At 28.2% G+C, this 22274-nt stretch overlaps 2 protein-coding genes across 3 annotated transcripts; both read left to right on the forward strand.

The window, feature by feature from the left end:
• Positions 1 to 2126: 2126 nt before the first annotated feature.
• LOC101493077 (uncharacterized) lies at positions 2127 to 9335 on the forward strand. 2 transcript variants are annotated; one of them, XM_012714287.3, is made up of 18 exons: positions 2127 to 2538; positions 3062 to 3268; positions 3680 to 3775; positions 4019 to 4071; positions 4188 to 4284; positions 4423 to 4496; positions 4776 to 4881; positions 5113 to 5223; positions 5659 to 5735; positions 6046 to 6112; positions 6199 to 6264; positions 6820 to 6927; positions 7027 to 7157; positions 7571 to 7637; positions 7742 to 7806; positions 7877 to 7970; positions 8106 to 8176; positions 8607 to 9335. In XM_012714287.3, the coding sequence occupies exons 1-18, from the start codon at positions 2389 to 2391 to the stop codon at positions 8941 to 8943; spliced, it is 1977 nt and encodes a 658-aa protein (XP_012569741.1). In that variant the 5' UTR covers positions 2127 to 2388; the 3' UTR covers positions 8944 to 9335. The 2 variants fall into 2 exon arrangements, 1 of the variants encoding a protein (XP_012569741.1); XR_003472334.2 differs by lacking the exon at positions 8607 to 9335 and having other exon boundaries at positions 7891 to 7970.
• Positions 9336 to 19596: 10261 nt separating this feature from the next.
• LOC101493403 (probable membrane-associated kinase regulator 3) lies at positions 19597 to 20847 on the forward strand. The gene has a single exon (XM_004494927.4). The coding sequence runs from the start codon at positions 19689 to 19691 to the stop codon at positions 20706 to 20708; it is 1020 nt and encodes a 339-aa protein (XP_004494984.1). The 5' UTR covers positions 19597 to 19688; the 3' UTR covers positions 20709 to 20847.
• The last annotated feature ends 1427 nt before the right edge of the window (positions 20848 to 22274 follow it).

The raw sequence follows: 22274 nt of genomic DNA on the forward strand, positions 1-22274 counted from the left end.
ACACAACAATCAGCACCAAGCAAAAGATCAATATTTTCAATCATACTCAAGTGTCTCAAAATCATTCTTATAGTTTGCTGTTTTTGTTTTAATCTTTGTGTTGCAATCATTTACAACTGAGGTCTATTTACAGAATATATTTCTCAAACAAGAGTTGAGTAAATATCAAAACTCTAAATAGTCTCAAATCCATCACTTTGTAACTCAAGGTTGTTTTGTCACAACTTGAGTAAATTGCAAAAATCCTTTTATGTTTTGAAAGGTAACTTGTCAAAACCTTTCAAAAATCAGTAAGGTAGAAAGAAGAAATCATTTCTAGATAGAAGGGTAGGAATTGTGTAAAGATCAAAGATTGATCTGTGATAAAAGTGTAACCATCAAGAACAATCTTTACTTTAAGCACATAGTGGAAATCTCACTCTTGTGAGGACTGGACGTAACCCGTGTTTGGGTGAACCAGGATAAAATATCTGTGTAATCTCTCTATCTCTATCCTTGTTTATTTTATGCTAAAACAAATCATATTTTGATAAAATCGATTTTACTGTTTTGAAGCAAACCAAGATTGATTTTTAACAAAACCAAGATCAATCTTCATTACTGCAAAGATCAATCTTGGGTTGAAATCTTATTTTAAAAACAGAAATTTTTAAAAAGGGACAATTATAATTCAAACCCCCCTGCCTTATAATTGATATTTCTACTTCAGTAAGTTTTACCGCTACCCCATTTCTATATCTATACCCCATAATTTTATGAAAATGTCAATTATACGTTCAATTTTTTTTTACTATTTCATTTTTTTTTCGGAGTCAGAGCAAAGAGTTTTGGAAAACTTTTTTGAAGAATTCCGATACACACTTTATTTCTAATTTTTTTTTTCAACCTTTTCGGTTCAGAAGGTTTTTACCGGAAAATTTTAAAAAAGATTTTCGGTATAGAAATGAAAAAATTGTATTACCAGACAACTTCATTGGAAATATTTCCAGTACATAAGTTGTTTTCGGAAAACTTTCTAGAAAAGATATTCGGTATACCACTTTTTTATTTATTTTTATAAATGTTAACAAATATGGATAAACCGCTACTATTATTTGGATAAACATGTGTCGATACTACAAATATTTCATGTATGAATAATTATTATTAATATTAATATTGTAAAATTATATTAGTGTATTACCGTAAAACTATTTTCAACTTTTTCGATTTTTCTGAAAAACCTCGCAAGTTTTCCGATACACCCTCTTTTTTAATACACCACAAATAATAATTAATACACCATTAAATAATTAATAATTAATACATCATAAATAATACACCATAAATAATTAATACACCATAATAATTAATAATTAATACACCATAAATCGTTCCCTCTACTATGCTATCAACTCTACTGTCCTGTCAACGAACGAATCCATTTCAGAGCAATATCTATAGACGATGAAGATTCAAAGTCACATATTATTCCTACAGCTTTGCCTTCTCTATATCTAGCTCTACCCACTGAAAAAAAATAGTTAAATTCAAATGAATTAAATAAATACTAATATGAAAAAAAATTAAAACATAAAATTAATTTAAAAAATATTTTTTTTTAAAAATCAAACAACTACCGAAAAACTTTATTCACAAATTTTCTTGTAACTTTCGGAAATGTCATGTTGAAGTTTGTGGGTAGTATAAGTTTTTCAAAAAAGTTAAAATAAGTTTTCTAATAGTTACGGAAAACTTCAAAAAATATTTTCAGAAATGACGTTTTGTACTGGAAATTTTTTTTTTATGTTTTTTAATGTGAAAGTTGTGTACAGAACAACTTAAAAAAAAAATTCCAAAAAAAAGAATTTTTTTACACTTACTTCTATTATGAAAATATTAAAATGAAAAAATAAAATAACAATAATAACTTTATATATATATAAAGGTATTTTTGGTATTTTTCTTTTACTTTTTAGGGATACATCTAATATGTGTACCACATTGAACTTAGAATTTACCTTAATTAAATTTTAATTAATCGGTAAATTAAAAAAAACTTGATCTTGCCGTATCTAAATTTTATAAATAAAAAAAAGAATGAAATTATGATTTGAATAAACATAAAGCGAAAGTGAAGGCAGAGGAATCGAAATTGATGCAATGAACATGTCCCCGATCGATCCTCTAATTGCTTGACTTCTTCTTCCTAATCCTTTCTTTCTCCATTTTTCTTCTCTCTCTCTCTCTCTCTCTCTCTCTCTCTCTCTCCTCTCACAAACTCCATTGCACGCATTCCCACCACCTTCACCTTCCATTTTCCTTAGACACACATACACGTGCATGTACATCTACAAATAACATGGGTAACAGTGTTATTAATTAATATATACATTTGAAATTAGAACAATGTCGTGGGTAAGATCCGCTGTGAACAAAGCGGTTGAAGCAGGTGGTCAGACCAATCTCACCCGCACCGTTCGCAACTATGCAGACTCTGTCGTTCTCCATGCAAGCAACGCCGTCGCCGGCGGCGCAAAAATCATCCAAGAACGCATTGTATGTCACAACAACATCATACTCCTTTTTCCAATTATTCCTTTTTCAATTTTTAATTACTGGTTACACATTCTCTCTAACACACTTAATCCTATTCATTCAAATTCAAAATCAGTCACATGCTTTGATAATATACGATCTCTTCTTCTTCTTAATTTATAGTGTTTTATCACCAGTTTATAGCATATTTTGAGATGTTACTTCAAGTAGTATCTTAGATTATAACTTAAAAGTGAATCATATTTTCCCTCATTTTATGTCATTTTGTATATAGCAGTTAGTTCAAACCAATAATTCAAATTCAATCTTCTAGTTAGCTTTTTCATCATTCTCTGCTTTGTACCAAACAAAGCTTGAGTTTCAACTGATAGAAATTAAGGGTGTTTGGGGGAAAGTTTTTACTTTGCTCTGTACCTTGTGGTGTAAGAAATCTCTATATTAGTGAATAGTGACCCTTCAAGTTCAAGGGGTCATGAAGTGTTATTTATGTCTAAATTGGATTTATTATTGATCAAATGAACAGGTGGCTCGTAATATGCAAAGTTTTAGGCATACTGTAAAACGGTTAGAAGAAGTTTCAGTTTCATGTAGAGGGATAGAGAGAGTTCAGTTGCTTAGACGGTGGTTGGTTGCCCTCAAAGAAGTTGAGAGATTTGCTGCTACATGCAGTGACACCAATGCAAAAGATGGAGATGACCACTTTGATGATTTTAAGGATTCACCTACTTTGGTTTGTTAAACCAATTATTATTCTTGTTGTTTTTGTTATTTTATTGAGATTATAGGGCATCCACTGTGTCAATGTAAAGTTATTTTACACTTACAACTAGTTACAACTTGTCAACGCATAAAACAATTGCATACCTGCCATTTTCAGTTTTTTGTTTAAAAAATGTATAGTATGATGTGGCCAATTGAAGAGTTGTGATTGGTTATTAATGTAAAGTGACTTTACACAGACAATGTATACTCTTTAATCTCTATTTTATTAATTCTTGGCCTCAATTATATCACTATATGTTAAATTAGCTCGCTTCTTTGAAGTAATCTGTCTTTTTCACCAGTAAACTTTTTTTTACAACTTTGTTTTTATTTATTTGCTACTAATTTATTTGTTCTCATAGTATATAACCATGGACAGATTTACTATGTAGACCCTGGTGTGGCGGGTGAACCAAAGAATTTTCGTGATGTCTTTCTTCACAGTCAAGCTCTCGAGGGCATAACATTGTCAATGGTGAGTTGATGCAATATTGCCACCTATAATTGCCGCGGCGCCAAATGTTTAGATTAGTATTCTTCAATTGAATGAATGTGAAGCCAATTTCCCATATGTAGTTTCTGAAGGGAAGAGAACTTTCATGCCACAATGAGTTAATTTCTATAGTGTTTGGTTACACAAATTTGCATCTAGAATGGCAACTTTATATTTGCTGATTTATGGAACTTAACCGCAGGTTAACTCTTTTGTGTGACTCAGATTCTTGAAGCACCAAATGAGGAAGAAGTTTCACTACTTTCAGAGATATATGGGTAAATTTGTCTCTCTATTTTTTTGTGTGAATTGATATTCTGAAGCCAAATTAGTGGCTTTTATATTAGGATTAAGTTCCTTAAAAATATGCTTCTGGTTCGGTATGGTTTTACAGGCTCTGCATTAAAGGAGGGAAGGAAGAACAAACTGCCTTGTTATGTAGTGTACAAGATTTAGCAAAAGCATTTTCTAGATATGAAGATGAAGTACTAGTAAGAATTTTAATATATATTTTTATAGAATTTTTAAAAGTATTGAACCATTACACATTTTAGAAGAATGCTATAGGAGCTATATACACTTATTTGGTACCTACATATCTTTATCTTTCAGCCTTAATTTTTCAACAGGCGAAACGTGAAGAATTACTTCAATATGTCCAAGTTACAGTTTCAGGGCTGAAAGTAAATGCGGATCTCATGAGGTTGTTGCACAGCCTATCTTTATTGATGCTGATCTCAGAAAGGAATGTTGGAATCTAGCATTTACATGAGTCTACTAAAATATTGAATTCTGAAACTTTTTCAAGCCAAAGCATGATGTGTACTGTATAATCATGTTAAAAGATTTTCCCTCCTTCCACGTGCTTTTAGTTAAATCTTCGTGAACAACAATGCTTCGAAGTTCGAACAATTGCTAAGATTCATGAGTAGATTTATTAATCTTATCTTCTCTTGTAATGTGATACACTCTCTTATCTCAGAATAGAAGTTGAAGCCTGCAATCTGAAAGAAAAAATTGACAAGATGAAGGCATCAAATTCAGATGCAAGAAAATCATCCAAAGAGACAACTTTCGTTGTAATAGAGGTAACTATCTTAGGCCTTAAAATATGTTAGGCTTGGGCCGACCCTACGATGCTAACTAGTGTTGTTTTTATTAGTAATTTGGATTTTTTATTTTTTATAAATATGCATGAGATTCTTATATGGCTTAAGAGGATATTTTCGGAAATTCTTAATGGATTAAGATCATGGAATCATGTATCTATATGTAAATTTGTACCTTAATTGCAATTGAGCATTTTGGTTTATTTTCAGGCTTTTGATGAAGCTATGAAAAATATTCAGATGTGTTCTAAGTTGGAAGAGCTCTTACTGAAAAAGAAATACTTTAGTTGTGGCGATTCTCCAGAACTTCATGCTGAAAAGGTCATTCTTCTTATCTCTTTTACTTCTAAGCGTCTTATCTCAAAATTGCTATAAAAGTATGTCATATCGAAGCATCGTTGGTGTATTTTTGGTTCCCACGTGTAGCTTTTTTACTTGTTAACGTGTTCATTTAAATTTGGTAGCATTTGATACTTCCTCCTGATATAGTGCTATAGGCTAATCTTACTTGAATTCTTGAATTGCCATAATACATGTAAGTTTCATTTTTATCAATTATTTACCACAAACTTTTAGAGTCCTAAAGTTTGAATACATTTATGTGTTCTGCATTCCATATTGTATTATTAATACTTACTCAACTGCTTTTGCAAGAAGGCATAATCTTTTTATTCAAAGTGCAATGATGTTCAATTTCATGCTCTTGGTGTTACACTTTTTTTTGTTGGTCTTGATGTGTGATTGAATCACTTACAGGTTGATAAATTGAAAGTTTTATCAGAATCTCTTGCAAATTCTGCCACAAAAGCCGAGAGTCGCATTTCGGAGCACAGGTGCCACATATAGCTATTATGCTTCTGAGTTTTGTAAGATTAGAGAAAATATAAAAAAGCAGTTATTTTCTTGTATGGTCAAGTGCCTTTGTATCGCACAAAGGTACTGAACATAATTTATTTAAACAACTTTTTGTAGCACGATACATATAATTTTTGTAACGCCGTAAAGTTTTGATACTTAATGCATCTCATCTGATCTTTGGCTAGTTGAAACTTGGAACAAAAAAGATGAAAATGCTGAACTTGACTGAGTTTTCAATATTTTTCTTCCAAAAATGTTTTCATTGTTGTTTTTATTCTCAAGCAGATCTCAGAAAGAAGAAGCACTTCATTTTCGGGTAACCAAGTCCAGTGAGGTTAGCCAAATTGAGAAGGTACATTCTCCTGAAAAGCAGATTATATTTATTGTAGATATAGTAAAGAATGAAGATATATAAATGAAATTAAATCTATTTTTCAGGAATTGTCAGGGGAGATTGAAGAACTCGAGAAGCAAAAAGACGAGCTCGAAGACAAACTTAAAAAGGTTTTTCATTCTTCGTCTTCTTGAATTCTTGAATTACAATGCTAAAAAACACTTGAATTCCGGAACTCAACCTTTTTATGTTTTGTTGCATCTGCATTGATTATATCACGTTTATGTGACTATTGACTCAGTATTGTATGTTTGCTTATTATCAATTAGTGCCCTATCCTATTCTCATTTTGCAGCATGGTTACCAATATCGTACGATACATAGTTGTATCTTGATTCGATACTAAACTGAACTCAATCAATACAAATCTTTAGTGTGTATCTTTTTGTACATGAATCCCATGATAAATCTTGATTGATTATGATGATATATCAGCTTATAATTTTATTATATCACTTGTTTTAACTTAAAAATGATATATTTTTATTGGCAATGTATCTTGCAATTCATAATAAGAATCGATTTAGGATTCGGAAAATAGGTCTTCTGATTCGCGATTATAATCTCGATTTGATAATCATGCTTTGCAGTACGTATAATCTTTGACATCTTTTTTTGTTACCCTTTGCTGGAGTTACTTCCATAAGCCTAAGATATTATTGTAGGTGAACATGTTGTTGACATCTGCACGTACACGCCTCCGCAATGCAAAAGAAGAAAAAGAACAATTTGACGATGCAAGCAATGAAATCATTGCACATTTAAAAACAAAGGTACAAAAGTTTATTCCATGTGCATCATTAGGAAGTTCATAATATGATCATGCCACTTTATTATTTGTCATAATCTGTTATAAAGTTTTTTGATATTAGGAAGATGAGATGTTACGAGCCATTGCTTCTTATACAAGTGAAGGCAATGTTGTTAATACATGGATCCATTTTCTAGAGCACACTTGGGTATTTCAAACTTCTCTTACAAAGAGAAACGAGGAGCAGGTCAAGTATGTCCTGTAATTTAATACTGATATCCAATCAAATATGATTAAATAACATTTGAAATTATGCATTTTTCTATATGGCATGATAGTTCCTTTATGTGACTTAGGCCTTGTTTGGATAAACAGTTTATGTATAAGCTATCATATAAGTGTTTATGTATAAGCTTTTCTATAACTAAAGATAAAATAAAGTAAAAATGTTTTATATAAGCTATAAGCTTGTTTACATAAGCTCTTGTGGAGAGCTTATGGTTTTAAGCTTGAACCAGCTTGTAAACATGTCATACGCTGTTTCCATAAATTCTCCCAAACTAGCTCACAAATGATTATTTTAGTAGATAAACTCAAATAACCTAATCTATTAGGTGTTTATTTTTTCATTTATTAATTATCTATTTTTCTTATTACATCTGAAGTGCTGAACTGGAGAGATATGGAGATCATTTTGTGAATTTGGTTGTCCATCTTTTGTCTTCTTATAAGGTAATAAATCACCCTAACTTGATATTTCTCTTTATGTTTTGTGATTTTACCTTGTTTATTGCATTTTTCTTATCTTCACATCACTGGCTTACTCTTATTATTAGGAAAAGCTGGGTTCATCTGTTACTCAAATAAGAACACTTGTGGAGAATTTAAGTTCAAGTCAAGGGTATGATGTTCTGCATCTCTGAATTATCTATTGTGTCAAATCCATTCTTTCAACTGTTGATTTATATCAGGTTAGAAATACCAGTTGAAGTAGATAACGAAGGTTCGAAAGTAGTGAATCCAAGGAAAAAGCTTGAAGAAGAATATCTGGACATTGAATCCAAGGTATTATTTATCTTTATAATGTTTTATCTCCTCGTGTGAAGTTATAATCTGTCATGGTTCTCTTGTAAGTAAAGTAATAATACTTGTGAGGTATAACATAAAACAAATGATTATTTCTTTTTTTTTACTTGTCAGTTTTTAACCACTTTGAATATAGTGGACACCATGAACAAGCAGTTTCACATTCAAAAGGAAGGCATTTTCAGGTATGTTGTGTCTTGGAATTGGATTCTAGGCAGGCGCGCATTGTTGCAGTTGTTGATATCAACCGGTGGATGAAGATCAGACGACTCATGTTCTGAGTTGTATTTTGAACAAATTCGGTGAAGTCAGAATATGAGTCGTTTCATTTTTAACCCAAAACATAGATCATTTGATTGGATGAAGATCAAACGACTTATATTCTGAGTTGTTTTTTGAAGTTAATTTGGTGAAGTAAGAATATGAGCTATCTGATCTCCATCCAACAATTGAGATATCTTGATTGCGTGACTATGTGATTCTCGTGTCGTTAGAGATTCTAGGGTCAATATTTTCTGCTCTCTTTCTTACTCTACCCTTCAATCCTTGTCTCTTTTTTTTCATGTTATTGTAAAGTGTTGTTTCTTTCCTTATACATTTACAATTTTGATACAGAAAAGATAAGGACAAGGTGACAGAACTATTAGATGCCATTAAGAAAACAAAAGAAGAATTTGAATCAATTAAGAGACCAAAGTTGCAAATTGAGACTCCAATTGAAAAGTCAGAAACACCCTCAAATCAAATACACTCATCAACAGCACCATCACCTTCCTCCATCACCATGTTGCCAAATAAAAACAAGCAAGATAGAAAGAAAAACTCTCCATCAATTACAATGAAGACGATATCAATAGAAGAACTCGATAAATTAAGCGAGGATGACTCAGCAGAAGAGATAAGTGAATGGGAATTTGATGCTTATGATAAAGATCAATACACCATGAGTTGACCCTTGACCAAAACATGGAAAAAGACAAGCATTACTTGATGTTGTAAAAAGAGTGAAGAAAAAGGTAGCATGGTTTTTGTGTCTTGGGAAGGAGATGTGTAACTCAGATGCTAGACACCATATATTGAAACTATGTTAACTTGAAGATGTACATGAAACAGGTTTGGTCCACTGAAAAGTAGTTTGTATTTGTACCATTATTAATGTATTCAATCATTGATGATGAAATGTAGATCTCCAACCATGTAACTTTTTGGATAAAGTCTTGTTTACTTTGTGTAGCAATTTTGTCAGTGAGGAAATTCCTTTTCAACTATGAATTATGTGGTAAGGTCTCCTAAATGTAGATGGCTAATAGGAAATGCAACATCTTATTTCTTATTACCCATTCATCCACGTATGCATAAATCGTTCATATAACTTGAGTTTGAAATGGTTACAACAATACTTAGCCATATTTTTTTTTATCGATTTTTGGATTATCAAGGTTCTATTTTTATGAGAAATGGGAGTTAAGACTAAAAAAAAAAAACTTGAATATATAAAAACATCTAAATTTACACTAATTAAGTATATTTCTTAAACTCGATGTATCATTGATTAAAATTATATTGAATAAATTATATCAAAATTTATGAGATAAACATTTTTAACAAATATTATATTATATATTGATTTTAAACTTGTACTAAAAAATGTGAAAAATGAGAATATATAAATATATTAATATAATATTTGGTGGAACCAAATATTTTAAATACACCTCAAAATACTATAAAACTATAGTAATTGAGAGAAGAAATAGAGAGAAGAAATAGAAAAGATACTAATTCATGAAAAATTAAGATTGTTTACTTTGTAAAAATAATTTCGTATTTTTATTTCTTAAAATATATATTTATTTTAGTTTGATAAAAAAATTTGAATAAATTATTGTCTTTGATAGAAGATGAAATACTAATTAGTAAAAATATATTTTTAAAAGTAATTAAAATAGTTTTTTTTATAAATATTTTTACTGATTTTAAAAATATAAACAGTTGTTTAATTTAAAAATATTTTACATTTTTATTAACAAATAAAATTAAAATAATTTTCAAAAATAAAAACAAAATATTTTATTTATGTAAATCGCCGAATATTTGAGAGGAAAGTAATATTGATTTTAAATGTGCATTGGTACGTACTACTAGCACTTCTTTTACATCCTTTACAGCAGAGATTACCAGTGGGCAGTGGCAGTGATGTAGTGTGGTATCATTGATGTTCAATTACCCCACCCTAAAATGCAGATCTTCCATGCTCATAAAACAAGTATTTCCTAGTGTTTCCTGGTATAATGCACAGGTATCGGTATAAAATATAATACTTAAAAAAATCAAAGCAAGTACTTTAATGAAAAACATGAATTTCTCAAATTAAAGTGTTCAATTTACAATATATAATTTTAAAAAAGTTTAAAAAATCATAATCGTTAATTATAACAACAAATAAGTTAAATTATACAAATAATTATATATTATATAAAAAATATCTATTTCAATCACAATAAAATAATAAAGAAAATCAAAATGTCCACATATACATATTAGGTAATTATCTGATCTATACTTCACTATTTTAAAAGTGTCAATATTTTATATCTACCTTTAATTCTTTTACTCTGAGTGAGTTTATTTATATCTCTTTCTTAATTAAATTTTTATTTTCATCTAAATAATTTTTATTAATTTATTTTAATTATAATTTTATTTCTAAAATATACTAAAATTAATGAAATTTTTTAAAATTAAAGGTTGGGAATCCAATTCCATACATGATCATAGTTATGAAAAGTAAAAACCTTTTGAATGAAAAAGGTAACAGAGAATAAAAGATAACGTTGACACCCACCCTTTGGAGGAATTTTTATTCTCATAATTATATTTTTTTATTTTGTACTAAATTATAAAAATAATAATATCAAAATGTTTTAGTCTTGAATTCTAACGGTTGATCGCAAGCCCGACATATGACATGCTTAAGAAAATTATTTTAACACTTAATAGAAGGTCGCATCTCTAGAATGCAACCATATGTACTGGGCCTAATTATTATTTTTTATTTTTATTTTTGCAATTAGAAAATTATTTATTTAATAAAATAAAAATAATTTTAATATTTAAAAAATATTATTAATAAATTAAAATAAAAAGCATTAACTTGAAAAAAAAAATTATGGTTGACTAGATGTACCTAGACAAATAACGTGTTGTATTCTTTTAACAATTTTCTTCTATTTTATAAATAATTTTTTATTATTTTAACAATTGTCTCATGTTTTGTAGATAAATTAACAATTTAATTATATTTTGTTAACAACTTCCTCCTATATTTTCTCTTGATCAAATAAATAAAAATTAATATAATAATAATAATAATAATAAAATATATTATATTAATAAAATAAATTAAATTAAATTAAATAAACAAAATACATTAAATTAAAGAAAAAATATCGTAATTTTTTTTAAAAAAAAATACATCAAATTTAAATTAATGATTTCTATCTAAATGTCCTCCAGTTCCACATCTAGGGATCGTCGAACTTATTAATTTAAATTATTTTTTAATTTGTGGTTTTTTTTCTTTAATTTAATGTATTTTTTGTTCAATTTAATTAATATATTTTACTTTATCATTATTATTTTTATTAATTTTTATTTATTTGATCCGGAAAAAAAATAGGAGCAAGTTGTTAACAAAATATAATTAAATTATTAATTTATCTACATGAGACAATTGTTAAAATAATTTAAATTTATCTATAAAATAGGAGAAAGTTGTTAGAACAATATAAGGTTGTTTGTTTAGACACATCTAGTCAACTATATTTTTTCTTCAATTTAATATATATTTTATTTTAATTTATTAATAATATTTTATTTTAATTTAATGTATTTTTTATTTAATTTAATTAATATAATTTACTTTATTATTATTACTTTTTATTAATTTTTATTTATCTGATTCAAAAAAAAAATAGGAAAAAATTATGAACAAACTATAATTAAATTGTTAATTTATCTACAAAACAGTAGACTAAAATAATTAAAACTTATCTATAAAATAAGAAAGAGTTGTTAAAATAATATAACACATTATTTATTTAGACACAATCATATTTTTTTCTTCAATTTAATATACTTTATTATAATTTATTAATAATATTTTGTTTTTTAAAATATTAAAATTATTTTTATTTTATTATATTAATAATTTTCTAATTACAAAAATGAAGAGAAAAAAATTAAGCCTAGTACATAGTCGCATATCTAGGATAACCTTTTATTAAGTTTTTCAAAATTTTCCTTTAATAAGTCACACGTCAAGTTTGCAATCAGTAGGTGAAATTCAAAATTAAGATATTTTGATATTAATATTTATTCATAATGTAACGGTTTGATATAAAATAATATATATATATATATATATATATATATTAGAATAAAAATTCCCCCGGCTCTACCACCTTGAAAACTAGAAGATATTATTATAGTATAGGAGAAACCTTTATGATGTGCAATGAATGACGTTCTCCGCGCAAGTACACTTGTACACATTATTCATTTTATAATTTTGTAAGTATAGTGTATGATAAATACAATTTTTTATATTTTAATATTTTAAAAAAATTACTAAATAAATCTAATCAATAATTTTATATATTACATTTTAAGTAACAATCAAATATTTAAATACAATTTATTAGTGAATTTTACAACAACAGAAAAAGGAAAAAGTACTTATAGAAACACCTATCTCTGTAAACACACTTTTTACTCCACAATAAAAATGCTTATAAATATGATGCTTATTAAATGAAGGACTTCTCCATGAGTTATGCATTCAATTCAATATCCATAAAATATATTTGCAGCCTTTTAATGCAAAGTGCAGCAATGCATTGCTTATGTGACAGCCAATAACGTACTAGATAAAAGTCATCATGTGACTATAGTTTGATTTGATGAGCAACACGTGATGTAGCACTGACTTTTTTTCTAGTACTTTAGAAAATAGTTTTTTTTTTTTTTTTTTACAAAATAATGATTTTCCTTAACAAAATAATAAAAACTTGACATAAATATGCAATTAATGATTTTTATTAGCCATATGCCAAACATTTAAATATTTTCTTTTACTTTAAGCATGGAAAAACTGTAATTCTCTTTCTTTTTTTAATTAAGAAAAACTTTATAATTTCTATTTACTTTTTATAAGGAAAAACTGTATGATTTTAAGTTCCTTTTATAAGCAAAAACTCCTCCAATTACCTAGATGTGTGTAACCCAGATAAATGGAGTCTCTTGCAAAAGTGGTATGGTCATGACCTTAATTGACGTCTTGATTGTTTTACCTTTATCCATTGTTTCTGCCCTGAAACAAAGCTGAAATGTCCCAATGTAGTATGCATGTTATTATCTTATTTACGAAATGCAATGCATATCTCAATCATCAATTGAACGAATATCATTAACTTCATTCAACATTACAATTCTACAATCAGAGTATAATATTATAGCTTGCATTAATCATCAATACTTATTCTAACTCGAGGTAACATAATCAGAGGTGTACTCAAATCAGAGGCATGAAGTCAAGACATTCTTGGATCAGAGGCAACATAACTAGGGATTTCTAACCAGAGGTAGCATCATTGGAGGTAGAGTCATAGTCAACATGACTAGAGGATATTTGAATAAGAGGTAGTGTGATCAGATGATACATGGACCAAAGACATCATGGTCAAAGGATACATGGACCAGAGGTAGTATGGTCAAAGGATACATGGTCTAGAGGCAACGTGGTTAATTAAAGGATACATGGACTAGAGGCAGCATGGTCAGAGGCATTTGAACAGAAATCAGATTCAGTGGTAGATGAACAATGATCAAAGTTAGAGGTAGATGAACAATGATCAAAGTTAGAGGTAGATGAACAATGATCATAGTCAAAGGTAGATGAACAATTATCAAAGGTCATATGAATAGTGATCAGAGACAGATAAACAATGATCATAATCAGAGGCAGATGAACAATGATCAGAGTTAGAGGCATATGAATAGTGGTTAGAGTCATATGCAGAAAGAAGAAGAAACATCATAGTCAATCTACAAGAATAAGAAACACCAGAGACAACCAAAAACTTTAGAGGTAGAAAGAATAGAGAAATAGGTTAACACAAAAGACGTATTAGTTAATCAGCTAACAATTTTATTTGCATTCTTTCAACCTTTAATAAACTATAATCATTCACACAACATATACAGAATGAATGGGTTTTGAAAAACAAAAATGTAGGTTATCAAACATTTCTTACCTGTTAAACATCACAGTTTTTCTTCATTCTAATATTTTAATAAAGTTCACTATCTCAAACCCAAAAAATCATTTCCAAACAGTAAAACGAACCCAATATTAAACCCAGCAAACCACATGTAAAATATGACATCAATTATAGGAAAATAATTCATTGTTAGTTAATAATAACACCCTTCAATTCGAGCTAGGTTGTAGAAGATGTTTGCTTTATCAGCTCTTTTTTCCCTGTCTTTTATGTTTTGTTTCAGATTTGGAGATTTCTCAATCTGTTCCTTATCTTCCCTCAGTACTGTTTTGGTTGATTAATGAGTTTTGGAAAGGAAGAAAGGACATGCAAGGGGTTGGATTAAAGGTAAATGACTTTAGATGGTTGTTGTCTTTGAATAAATTTGAGAAGAAGAGGAAAATGGAGGAGGAATGAAGAAGACGATGAACAGTAACCAAGTGTTGGTGTTTTTAGAATGTTTTTGAAAGTGTGTACTGGAAATGAAAGAAAATGAAGGGGAAGATGAGTTAGTACTCATGAGTGAAGGAGAAAAAGAGAGAAAAATAAAGGTGGCGTGTGTTTCTCTACCATATGGACTTGTTCATAATATTACTTTTCTATTTTACCATTTATCCTAATTTAATATTACTAAAAATACAACCTTAACAATTACTAAAACTCTAATTAATACTTAAGTCTTATAAATATCTTTAAGGTAACGAGAGAATTGTTACATTTTAATTTTTTGATGATAATTTTTATTAATATTTAATTGATAATTACAAAAATAATATTTTTTTAAAATTATTTTTGCACTCAATAATTAATAATATAATGAAATTTAAGTAAATATTTTAATGGGGCTATACGAGCTACATTAAAATCCTATGAATTTTTGGGTTTTTTGGACGACCTATTCGAGCCAGTTTATTTTGACAACTTTAAATCATCATACGCTTCTTTTCAATCCCCTTAAATATACTATGTTTTGTTTTGATGTTTGATTTTTTTTTTATTTATAAAATTAATGTTTTAATTATCATATGCTTGAATTTTTTGTCGATAAATCTAAAAATTTATGATTGGATAAATGCAAGTAATTAATATTTGAGAGGAAAAAAAAAATAGAGTTAAAATTTTTTTAATCCTACAAAATTTTCTTCAAATTTTTAATTCTATAATATTTTCTTTCAACGGTAACATATCTCCCAAATATATTTGTGTTTTCCTTTTTCTCCTCCTCTTTAATGGCGTTTTCTTCCTCTTCAATGGTGTTAATCTTGTAACTTGGATAACATAATATGATGGGTGAGGTTTTCCATTTTCAAATGCTCAACAAATTAAAGTTATTCTTCTTCATTTATAGTTGAAAGAATGAAATGAACTTATGTAGAAATTAAATTAAATTAATGAATGACCAATTTGCTTATACATTATTAAAAATTCGTAGATACATCTTGACCTGGTCAAATGAACACATCAGGGACCGTGACCAAAAATAATTGCCCGCAGGCCTATTGATAGAGAAATAGAGATGGGGCCTTTAAAAGGGTGAATTATGTAGAATTGACCAGTTATAGAGTAGGCAAAAAAGGAAAAGGGGAAAAGCAATTATCCATTTACAAATTTTATTGCTTCTTTAGGATTTAATGATATTTAGTGACTCTCCCTACCAAATATCCAAATTCAAAAATATGTGCCTCCCTATTAAATATATGATGCCTATTGTGGCAGAGAAGCCATTGGGTAAATGACAAAGCATGTTTCACTTACCTTTCATGCTACTATTAATATTTTAATATAGCCACATCAAAGTTCAATGATCTTAGCTTATTTACGTGCATGTATAATGTATGACACTATACATAATTTATAGCTTACCAATAATGGATTTAATTAAGGCTCTCATATCATACATGTGAGATAATGATATGTAGACTAGACAGGGGTACCGTAGATTCATTTCATTGAGACCAACCAAGTACATATGTATCATGCTTCTGCACTAGGTTCAATCTAATCTATAAATCATTATGTTTATACTTTTGTTTGTCATCAGCTATTTGGAAGGTTCATAACGTTTCATTCAAACTTACGATTAAAAACAAGGTTTGTGTCAACGTCTTCCTTGAGTTGCAAATTCTCAAATTGCACCAATTCACTCATAATACTTTATTATTATTATTAATTAATTAACATGTTGTTTGAATTACCTTACTGCCCTCATCAACAAAATAGTAATACGGACGTTTCACTCTTTTGCTTAGTTAAAGTATGTTCTAAAAACATTTATTGTGAATATGATACGAAAACTTATACGCCATATTAAAAAATTAATATATTTTTATAATATTATTAATAATTAAATAATATATTATCTATTAATCAAAACTCTTAATTTAGTTAATTTTAATAAATATTATAATTAATAAATTAAAAAAAATTATTACTTAAGAAATTCATTAGATATAAATTTTAATTGTACGATAGAACTTGTGCTCTTCTCACTTACTTTTCTTCGTTCTTTCCCATCAATTTTTCTCCCTAAATGTTCTTTAATTGGTTGCAATTTATGAAGCTTCAAAAGCTACGAATCATTTGTTACTAGCATAATGTGGCTTAAGTTTTCCTCCGCATACTTTTGGACAAATTAGTATTAAATTAGCTCTCAACCACTTCCTCAAGTGGGTAATTTTTTAGTGTGATTCTAATGTTGTGGGGAATTTGGTCATAATGAGATATTCTTCGTTGGAGTGATAAGATTATTATAGATTCAAGCCTCCCTTCATTAACAATTATACTCTCTCAATATAGAGACCCTTAGTTTTTCAGTTAGGATATCTATATATAAGTGTAGAGATATTCCCTATTTTTCAAAATAATTGGGTTATTTGGTTTCGTAACCAATCTCTCTTTAATAAATTATTTTCTTAAAATCTAACATATATTTAAATCAATAAAAAAATCATAAATCAATCTAAAAAAAATTAAAAATCAAATATTATTAAATGCGTTTGAATTTTCTTTTTTAAAAATAATTTGGATTGAATTTTGAATTTGTTTTTAAAATCAAACTGAACCATACCACATTTATAAATTTTAATACTTATTTATTTTTTCATTAGTACAAGATATTATATTAAACTATTATTTGTTTTTTTAAAAACTATTATTTGTTAGTTTTAATTAATTTTTAATAATACTTATTTATTTAATTTAATATATTTTTACTATTATTTCATATAAATCAAATATTATCGAACTATGTTATTTTTGTAATATTAAATTTAATGTATTACATATTATATTTTACTTCAATTTGTTAAATTAATATAATTTTATAATATTAGTAGTAAAATAATATTTTATAAATTATAATTTTATTGTACTGAAAATCCGTTTAATTTAAATTGTATTAATTTAGATTAAGTCAGATTAATTTTTTGAAATGTTATCTAAATTAAATTGTGAATATTTTAATTTTTAAATCATGTATTTTTTCAAAACGAATTTAAACTGCACTGATCATCTGTAGTGATTACACATAAGCGTGATAGAGTAAGTTTACAGAAAATATAACGATTTTGAGTGATTAACCAATAAACAAAATGACAGAAAATAAGGTCAGAAATAGTATAAGCACCTCATTGTCGAATAAAACGTTTCACAGAAAAGGTAAGAATTACAGCGTGGATTGAACTCATAAACAAAGAAATAAAAGGAAAAAGAAAAGGAATAGTGAAAGCAATCAATAAAGATACTTTCAAAGGATCATCATTGCTCCCTTTATTGCTTATACTTTCACATAGATATCCGGTGCGTTCAGTAATTTTTGCCTTGGGAGTACAGCGATAATAAAGAAATAGAAAAATGTACAAATATATGGATTTTGAATACATTATTTAGAGTTATAAAATAAAAAATAATTTAATTATTGTTTTTTCTATGTCTAAATGTGTGCCTATACAAAAATTACCATTGGTGGCGTAAATGCATCTATATCGATAGGCATTCGTAATGCCTTGGTGTTATATACCCAATGGAAATTAAAAATAAAACCTCACTCACTAGCTAACATTATCTTTGCATGTCATAGATAGGACCACAAATTTGAATTCTATCTAAACTTTGTATTTTTATAATAATCTCATTTAAACTTTTTCATTGTTCGGAATTATTCACACTTATACATGTTTGGGGAGCCAATTATTTTTTCACACTCACAAAATTCTATCTAAACTTTGTATTTTTATAATAATCTCATTTAAACTTTTTCATTGTTCGGAATTATTCACACTTATACATGTTTGGGGAGCCAATTATTTTTTCACACTCACAAAAAACAAAGAATGAATAAACTATTAAAGGAAATGACTATTTAGTTGGAGGGAAGATTCAACATTATAATAATACATGAATTTCATGCTTGGAAAGCAACATACATAGTTTAAAAAATAGATATTTTGTATAAAAAAATAGATATTAGTATTTTCTTTTAACATTAACCTTGAGGTAATTCAAATGGTTGCATAGAAACGTGAAGACAGATGTGCTTAGCATTGATATTTTATAAAATAATACAAAAAAAAAAAAAAAAAAAATAATTTGATTCGACCGATAAAGATTCAACTCATATTTTAGAAGGATTTAGATTAAAATCACATTGTCGACACGAGAACTTCATTGGTGAATATTATATAATTATATATGTAAGTACTATTTGAATAACCCTCGTGAGTAATCAAGACTCAACTTATTCAAACTATTTTATTATTAAAAATACATATTCTAAGGTGGATGTGATTTTCCATGATCAATGTTTAAAAGTCATATGAAATTCCAATTACCATCAAAAAAAATTTTAGAAGTATAAATAAATAATTTTTTGTGGTTTTTACGGTTGAAACTGATCTAATTGATATTGATTCAATGAATTGAATTTTGAAGTATTCAAGTTTCAAATGAATTTTATGCATTGTTCAATGAAGAGTCCACAATTAGCATAAGCCTATGTTGGTTGGATCATAAGGGGTCTCATAAATCACTACATTAAATGAATAAAAACTACATACATAAATGAATTGAACATCATATTTTTATCCAAAATCTTAAATTCATAAATTTGTGTGTTCTCTCATTTATATAATATTTAATATCTGTTTTTTTTTTTAATAAAATAATATATCTATTTTTCCATGGTTGATTTTTTTAGTCACTCTTGATATAACAATAGTAAAAAAAAAAAATATACAAAAAATATACTCTTTTATATATTTACAAAGTTTGCTAACATCATTCACTTCAAAGATACCTTACTCTCTTTCCATGAGGAATTGAAGCTCAATTTCCAATAGGCATCTCCAAGAGAAAGAAACATCATCACAAAAAAACTCACATGAACATTGAAATGTCCACCAAACAAACTACTAATATGGGTCATGTAGATGAAGACTACATTGAAATGGAACTAAGTTCTTCCTCAAACTTCTTCTCTTACTCCATTGATTCACCACCAAAGAGTAGAGAGTTTGAATTCCAAATGACTTGTGTCTCCAATGAAAAAGATTCCAAAACTACCCCTGCTGATGATCTCTTCTACAAAGGAAAACTCCTCCCTCTTCACCTGCCACCTCGTCTTCAAATGGTTCAAAACCTTCTTGAAAATCCCAATTTAGAAGAAGATACCACTTTTCTTTTTAACACCTCCACTTTTGCTAGTTACATCCCTCTTGAATCATGCAACATTTCATCTTCAGAGTCATGCAGGGTAAGTAGTAGCAGTGAAGTGAATCATGATGAGTTCTCATTTGGTTTTGTTAGCGATGTGCCAAAGAAACATTCATGGCATAAGAAACTTAAACAAATGAACCATTTTTTGTTTTGTCAAACACTCAAATCTTCAAAAACTTATCTTAAATCTTTGTTCAACAAATCTGGTTGTTCAGACAAAACATCATGTGCTAGTGATGCAAACAAGGTTGTTTTTGGAAGGAAAAACAAAAACCCATTTGAGATTGTTTATGATAATAAGAAACAGTTGAATATTGAAGATGATTTCATCAATCATAGGAAATCTTTTTCTGGTATTGTTCAAAGACATTGTGGTGGTAACAAGTCTTCATCTTTATCAACATCTTCATCTGGGTCTAGTTCTACTTCTTCATCTTTTTCTTTTAGTTCAGCTGGCTACTATGATTTACAGTTGTTTAAGAGGAGTATTAGTGCTAATTATGAGTTGGAATGTTCTGTTGAAGGAGCTATTGCACATTGTAAACAGTCTCAGTCTCAGCAACAATGTTGTTCAAAGAATGGTGAAGATGATGGTACGATTTGTTCTCAATTTGGTTCAAAAGTTGAAATTTGTGGAGATAAAGAAAATGAAAAACAGCAACACTTTCCAGTGAGTGAGGTGTAGAAAATTCTGTAAAAGAAGAAAGAATGAGACATTTTTCCTATGAAATGCTGTTGCATTTTAATGGAGTTTTATGTTTTGGTTTTGAATTAAAAGTGTGGTCTTTTACATCATTAATTTGTTCAAAATTGATATTCTTGCTCTTCTTAGTGTTCTTGTACATTTTTGTCAGTAGTAAGTAATATTGAATCCCTTTGAAGTACCAATATTAACATCAATAGCTAAGAGGAATAATTTGTTTGGAAAAAAGTGGCTTTTTATTTTTTACATTTCATTATAATATAAGTAATCAATTGAAAAGAATCTTAATAGCAAAGTAACTAGGATAGACACCTAGCTTGTTTTGTTATGTTTAAATTTGAAATAAGTCCAAACCCCTTGATTAATTTTGTGGATCTGGCTTAAAACTCCTCAAAATCAGAATAAACTCCAAAATTTAGAAAAAACTATTTATTTATTTATTTATTTATTATCTACCAACAAGATTCTTAAATCTAGCTTTAAGACAATGAACTAAAACCATGACTCACAAACCAACTTTATGTGCAGTTATTTATTTGACCATAAATTTTTTACCTTTTTAATTGACTGTAAAAAGTCAGTCTTTATTCAAAGTCTCATGTGCTAAAACTGACCCTTTTTCCCAATGTAGATTCTCAATGACTGCTTAAGACTTTATGAACTGCCAGTGCAATTATTCTCTTAGTATTCAACAGATAGACAATGCTACTGTAAAAATAAAAATAGAATTGATGAATACCAAATTTTATTCTTTCAACTAAGAAGAAAAAGGTGAATTAGAGTGAGAGAGTATTTTCATAATCATTTTGAAGATGTTGTTGAAATAATTGTGTATTTGACACCTGAATATACTTTTTTGAGAACAGACATCATTAGTAATAGTGAATCCCCAGCAAAGCAGCATGGTTGACTGCAGATTAAAGCTATAAAACTGTTGCAATTATGTAACCAACATTGTTGCAATTACCAAAGTGTTACAGTAACTCAAAATGATTAACATCACAAGTGTTAATTTTAAAAGTACTAAAATAATGGTAGTAGGCCAGGTATATAACTGTATAAAGTACTGAGCCAAAAATATTTTGTACTTGCTGATTAATGTCAGCTGCGGGGCTGTTTCGGTACCATAAAGACTAATTAGTTGCACAATGCCAGCAACCATTAATTTGTATTTTTAACACATCATCATCTTATGTTATATAAGTTTAGGTTAATTTGGCTACAAGATAGCTATACAATACAAGTGAAGTTGGAAAGAAGAGGGAGGTTATGTTATGCCATTGCTTATGCAGGTGCCAGGTGTGGTGGCAGACAAATGAACCACTAAGCGTGCAATGCTTCCTTTCAATGATTTTGACTCAACATTAAACTTCGCGTACATTACATAGTCCTAGAGACTCAATCACATGTCATAATATTGGAATTGCAACTATATGTGAATGTTGCAGGGAACCTACTAGACAAACACATAGAACAAACAACACCAATTTCTTTTCCCCACCCTTCCTTTATTTTTGTCCTTCAAATTTTATTACTCTCCCACTCTTT

This window comes from Cicer arietinum, chromosome 4, assembly GCF_000331145.2.
Source record: "Cicer arietinum cultivar CDC Frontier isolate Library 1 chromosome 4, Cicar.CDCFrontier_v2.0, whole genome shotgun sequence".
NCBI lineage: Eukaryota > Viridiplantae > Streptophyta > Magnoliopsida > Fabales > Fabaceae > Cicer > Cicer arietinum.